Here is a 6,959-nt window from a genome sequence, read left to right as displayed (position 1 = left end):
CCCCCCCCCCAGTCTTTGTCAAATTTCCACATTTTGAGACCCCCTGAATCCGAAAAACAAGTTTTTACGAATGTGTCTCTCTGTATGCCTGTATGTATTCCTGCCTGTGAACACGATAACTTCTGAAAAAATTAATCTATTAGATTGGCCTTTGTTACACTCGTTTTGTGTCCTAAACTAAAGGTCAAGTTCGTTAGCCAGCCATTTTGGATAAAAATTAAAAAACTGGGCACATTTTGAATATTTTTGAGACCACTTTTTCAAAAATTCTCTGTACGTTTATTCATAGTATTCAAAAATTCTAACAATTTATCCTGATGACTTTTTTCATAATATCAAAAATTACCAGAGTTATAGCATTTACAAAATTCCAAAAAACACGAAAATGAACATTTTAGGCCAAATAACGCACGATATAAAAAAAGTCAAAAGAAGAAAAATGTTGTTTTTTGAATGCCCTACAAGATTATCCTAACAATTTTTGTGATTTTTCTGAAAAAGCAAAATTTCATATTTTGACAGCATACGAAATTATGAAAATTCCAAAAATTTCATTTTTCGGCCAAACTGCAAAATACGGTAAAAGATGAAGACACAAAAATTGTGCATTTGAAAAAGATCTCCAAATTTGTTATCAACCACTTTTTGATAGGATGTATAGCTTTGGCTCTAATGATGAAAAACATGATTAACAGTAAAAAGCAAAAAACTCTGCCCGCTTCGTGGGCTGTACACTTGTTCATAGTACTTGAAAAGTAAAATGTTAATTTTCGAAAGCCCTACAAGATTATCATAACAACTTTTTGAATTTTTTCGAAAAATTGATAATTCAAATTTTGATCAAACAAAAAGTAATGATAATTGTATTTTATTGTCAAACTATGCAAGATAGGAAAAAAATTATGAGGCAAACATTATGCACCCTAAAAATTTCTACAAATTTGTTATTAATCACTTTTTTATAGGACACAATTTTTATTAATGGTTTTTTAAATATGATTGGTAGTTTCTATTTTAATCGTGAATAACAACATTAAAAATAAAAAAAAATTACATTTTTGGTAAAATGACACAAGATATAAGAGAAAGGTTGTTTAACCCAAAAAAATCTAAAATTTTTTTTGAAATAATTTCTTGATAAAATGCGTGGTTTTCGTTTAAATCGTAAAAAATAACATTAAAAATAATGAAATTGACTGTTTAGAGAAACGGCACAAGACAAATTAAAATATTCATAAGGGCGTATGTTCCAAAACGTAGCTACAAAATTCCCTTCACCTATTCTTTTCATACGACAAGCCGTTTTTTTTAACTTTTAGCGTACGAAAATTTACCAGTTTTTTTTAAGATAGTACCTTATACAATAAATATAATATTTAAAAAAATACTGATATGTACAATTTTCAATTAGTTTAAAAAAATTTAATATAACATTTCCAAAACAAACTTATTTAAACTAACCACTTTCAAAATAAATCAGTTATAAATTTTGTACAATTATAATTTAATAAATTCAAAAATGAGTTTGATATTAATTAGGGAAAAATTAAAGAAACTTCCAAAGAATTTGATCAAATGCCTCCAAATTTGGGGTGAGTTTTAAAGGCTTCAAGATGAATGAAATAAAAACTTTTAAAAACTTTATCAAATGAATAGAATTGAGTAAATTTAGAAGAATTTAAAAAAATTAGGATAAACTAATAATAATTTAGAGTGAATTCCAAATGAATTGCAAAAAATATTTTCAAATTTTTTTAAACGGGGCAATGAAATTTCGTCTATTTTAATACCAATGCAAGTTACGAATTATAATAATATACATTTATGGGAATGATATAAAATTTCAGGGATAAAATCGAGTGCGAAGCACGACATACGTGATGAGAATGTGTTCGTTAGCCGAAGGAGCTTTAACAAAAGAGAATTCACAATCATTAAATTACTGTTGTGGATACTTTTACCTTTAGTTTTAAATAGTCTGTGTAGAACAGTTTGTATTTTATACTTCAACATTTTCGAAAAGTTAGATTTTTTGACAAAAACCACTGTCACAATGGGGCTGTCGCCAGATCTCCAAGATTAAAAAATGCAATAGGTTTTTTAAAATTCTTCTCCTTTTTTGATAAAAAAATAAAACACCCAAAAAATTTATTTTAGTTTTAATGGTATTGTGTAGTTTCATAGAAAAGATGCTTAGAAACATGTTTTCACCTAATTTACTTTTTCTTTTAATAATTAAGACTTAGTTTCGATATAAATTCATTGATACCATTTAAGTTGTTTTTAACATGAACATTTAACACACTGAAAAGAATTACTGGATCCATGAGACGGGTTTCGTAAGATTTACGCAGAAAAAAGTTTTCTGACCGTCAGCTTACAGTTAGATACAAAATTATGTCCCAAATTTTGAAAAATTTGACTATCTTTTTGTTCCGTTCCCAAATAGCAGAGACGCAAGGCAAGATATAAATATAGAAACTTTTTCGTTATATTCATATTTTTCAACTCAATACAAGTAATAAATTTGAATGTCACTTTTTCAAAGTCTTAAAAAAAATCCATTTTTGTGAAAACTACAAATTTTCTCAACATAACATCAAATTTTGTATTTCATTAAAATATAGTATTACATTTTGAATAATTCCATGAATTACCTGGCCGACATCTGGTTCCACTAATCTGCATTTGAACGTTTTTCTTTTTGCTTTCAGATTTAAATAATCGTAAATGAATAGCATCGGCGAGTCGTGTAATGAACTGAAGAAGGAGTACGACTCCTGTTTTCACGCCTGGTTTTCCGAAAAATTCCTGAAAGGTGAAACGAATGAGTCGATGTGTGCACCTTTGCTCAAAGTCTACCAGCAGTGCGTCAAGGTAAATTAGAATACCCCAAAAAGCTTGAAATTTAGACAACTAATCTCGTGGTTGTGGTAATGGAGGCGTGCAAAGAATTAAGAGAAAAGTATGAGGATTGTTTCAATATTTGGTTCTCCGAAAAATTCCTTAAAGGAAATAACAATGACTCGATGTGCGCTTCTCTTCTCAAAGTTTATACCGAATGCGTAGAGGTAAGATTCAATGTGATCGGACCCGAAATTCCTTAATGGATTACCACCATCGCAGGGTTGATAAAGCCGATTATTTTATTTTAACTTTACCTATTGTCCTTTATTGTTTTTAATGTTTTGTTTTCAAAAATTGGTAAAAGAATGTTTCATTGACCTTGAGGAGTTAGGTACCAATAAGAGAAGAGAGCAGCCTCGATGTGAAACTCTGACCTTTCTCTACTTTTAAATAATTTGTGTGCGCCCTAATTTTTTTCTGTAGAAATCCTACAAATTTGACATTTTCTTCCTTCTAAATATAAACAATGACAGGGTGGCCGCTGGACCGGGACATGACTGTGAATTTTTTTTTACCGGGAATTTAAAAATTTTGTACAAGAAAAATCTGTCCACGTTCGATTTCAACAGTTTTTAAATAATTAGTGCAATTTGTATGTCTTTCAATTATGCTGTTATTTAGCTGACGATGCGTAATTCCACATTTTTGACTTTCAAAATATTCCATTAAACATTTTTATTTCTTAGCTTACATTTTTAATTTCAAGAATTTTTAAATGCTTTATTAAAGGCTTGAAGAAATGAAAAATAAAAGCCTTAGTTTATAAACTATTTTCAACTTAAAAATAACTTCATTTTATTAAATTGAAAATATTGTTTCAGTCTAAAATATTCAATTTTTAACCCATTAAATTAAAAAAATTTTAATTAAAAAGAAGATCAATTATTGAATATTTAGCAATATTTGAACTTTTATTTAAGACAAGTAAATTGAAACCAAACTGAACATTTGCAGAAAAAATTTGAGTAATTTTAAGAAATATTTAGGAGTTTTAAAACGATTAAAAATGATCATGCACATTTTAGAAAGTTTTCTTAAAATCTTCTAGAATCTTTTTTGAAAATTTTGTTTAAATCTTTGAAAAACTTTTTAAATATTCTCTTTAAATAATTATTCAAAATGGAAAGTTATTTTTAATTTTCCTAGGAATCTTGAGATTTTTTTTCATTATTTTGATGCCTTTCACAATTCTTGAAAAGAATCTAATTTTTTTGTTTATAATCTGCGAAAATCTACATTTCGTTTTATATCAGGCTATCATTTCAAGTTTTACATTAAGTTTGAATCTTTTCAAAACTTCTACCTATTTCTTAAAATTACTCAAATTTCGCCTACAAATAATAAATGTTCAATTGTTATTTATACATCCAAATTGTAAAGAAATTTTCTGAAATTTGCAGGATTTTCTGAAAATTGTAGAAAAAATTCAATCCATTTTGAGAGATATTTACAAGTTCTGAAAATATTTCCAAAATAATTAAAAACTTTTTCAATATTTAATGTTTCTAGCTTAAAATTCCTTAAAATTATATAATTTTGAAAATTTTAAAGTTCATTGATTGCTTTTTTAATTTAGATCATTGGAAATGACAACGTGGATTTATATTTTTTTATATTGAAAAATGTTAGTACCTTCAACTTTATACACGTAAATTATTGAGCATTTGAATACAAAGTTTTTTAATCAAAAACTTTTAAATTTCAATTTTAAAAGTTCAAAATTTAACAGTTTCACTTTGAGTGCTTTCATTTGCAGCTCAGTTTTTATTACCTCAAGTGAAAATTTTTTAGCTTTAGTGTTCCATTTTTTAAATTTCATTGACCGTGAAAAATGTTTGCGAACCGGGAAATGACCGGGAATTTATTTCGTCGATTAAAATGGCCACCTTGAATGAGTACAAAAATCTATTTTGTTAAATTGAGTGACTAAAAATGTCTAACTTGAACTTTAGGACGAGTTAACATTTGATTGTATAAAACAGAATAAAATTCAAGACTTCATTTCCAGCTTAAAGTTGTAGATACGCATTCAATTTTACACAGTACAGCATTTTAAACGCCCGATTTTCAATTCTGAAATTTAGATAAGATATGTCGATTTTTATTTTCGAAATCGTAACGATACCAATTTAAAGTTTTAAATTGTTAACAATCTTTCCACTTCTTATATTTGATTTATTTCCAAATGGAAAAATATGGATCTTAAAATTGCACAATATGAAACATTCAAATAAGAGATTTCTTATTATAAACGTTTCCAATTTATAATTATTTAATTTCAATAGATTTCTGCTTTAAAAGTTGTTAATTGTTAAGTGCCGCCAGTGTGAAATGTACAATTAAAAGTAAAATAGTTCATTTTTTATTAATCTAGTTTGTAATTGTTTCCATTGAATCGTTCCAAAGTTGCAATTTTTTTGCGATTCCAATTTTGAGAACTTTAATAATTTTTAAATGCTTTAATATTGAAAACTTCATTTTACAAATTATAGTTTTCTACTTGGAAATTGTCCAGTTCTACTGTTCAATTATTTTATCACTAGAAATAGTATAACTAAATTTTTATTAATAATAATATTTATTGTTGTTGAAAATGTACTCAATTTCCATAATCATATTTTGATTCGAAACAGAATTTTTTCTATTTATCCTGATCTGGAGGTATGCAAAAAGTTCGAAACTCGAAGTTCGAACGAGTCGATGACTCGATCCGATTAAGTTTCGAACTTTTAGCACACCCATTATCTTATTTGTAATTTCTTGTAAATCTTAACCAATACTTTTTTTCAGCCTAACTATGTTTTAGGTTCATTTGATCATTTAATTAAAATTATCAACCCTGAATGATTTTAGCATTTATGAAAAAACTCATATATATTCTCGAAAATATTTTAAAATTAAGAAAACAATACTGATTTCAGAAAGCAATGAAGGAACAACAAATAGAGTTGAAGGACGTAGAATTGAATTACTTGGAGGATGACAAAAAAGACGAGAGTGGCAGCTGACAGCTGGCCAGGAACGGGGTTTTAACCAATTGGCTAAGAAGATTTACTTGTAATCCCTTTTCCTCACAAAGGACATTGGAAATCAAACATTGTAAGGTTTTTGAAATTCGGGACGAAAAAAGTGATTGTTTGATACCTTCTCCTACATCAGTTTGAACCATATCCTTCAAAAATAAAATATACCGTGATATTCCAAACTAATACAATTTGCACTCTTGAAGAAAAATATTAAATATGAATTTGCTTAGGTTTGTTATTGCACAAACTTTTAAATTCCTCACATTCAGATTTTATTCCATTGTTTTGAGGGTGTAAATGTTCTTATCTTGTCATATGATGCTCCTACAATAGGTTAATATGCATAGAAAATTTATCGCTTTAATAGGAATTTGTCTAATAGAAGACCATGAATGTTATAGAAAAATTAGAGGCTGATCTCAGAGCTTTACGATAAATGAGATGTAAATGGTACATGTATGTGAAGGGTCGCGGAGAAAAACAATGAGAGTGATCATTTTGAAATAAGGCAATACCAATTTTAACCTTTCAGCTCATTACTGATTAATTCGGAATATATTTCGTAACTGAGAATTTTGATAAAAGTTTCAGTAAAAATGTAGATGAAAGATATTGGGTGTTTCGGACCGTCTTCTATATTTATGGTTCCTGTGTAAACGATCGAAACATTTAAATCGTTACTTTGAATAATTTACAAAAGAAAACTCTAATCGTATTTTCCCGCGACACTTCACTTGTTTAATTATTTAAGAAAGAAGAAATTGTATAATTAATAAAGAGTTAGCAGATGAGATAGTTTTTTATTTTAAATAACTGAGTCTTCTATGGAATAAATTTTTTTTTATAATAACTGATAAACGCTGATATTAAAAAAAATGGATAATGTACTCTCTACAGGATAAATTCGCTCCCTCTAACCAACTGTAACAAAAAATTTATATAAAAGAATATACAGATTAAAATTTGTATAGAAGTAGACACGGATTTTTAATTTATCATTCAATCATAATGATCAGTATTGTAGAC

General features: G+C 27.5%; 1 protein-coding gene across 2 annotated transcripts in view; it reads left to right on the top strand.

Annotated features, from left to right (window-relative positions):
• The window catches only part of LOC117174634 (TP53-regulated inhibitor of apoptosis 1-like), a 7,599-nt gene extending 873 nt beyond the window's left edge, over window positions 1–6,726 (top strand). Inside the window, exons 2-3 of one of the 2 annotated variants that reach the window (XM_033363903.1) lie at window positions 2,715–2,877; window positions 5,829–6,726. In XM_033363903.1, the coding sequence (XP_033219794.1) occupies window positions 2,731–2,877; window positions 5,829–5,915 (234 nt within the window). In that variant the 5' untranslated portion in view covers window positions 2,715–2,730 and the 3' untranslated portion in view covers window positions 5,916–6,726. The other variant, XM_033363913.1, reaches the window with a different exon arrangement.
• Window positions 6,727–6,959: the final 233 nt, after the last annotated feature.

The sequence above is a fragment of the Belonocnema kinseyi genome, chromosome 1 (genome assembly GCF_010883055.1).
Source record: "Belonocnema kinseyi isolate 2016_QV_RU_SX_M_011 chromosome 1, B_treatae_v1, whole genome shotgun sequence".
Lineage (NCBI taxonomy): Eukaryota > Metazoa > Arthropoda > Insecta > Hymenoptera > Cynipidae > Belonocnema > Belonocnema kinseyi.
The sequence above is the reverse complement of the archived record's forward strand: the minus strand, read 5'-3'. Positions and strand labels throughout refer to the sequence as shown.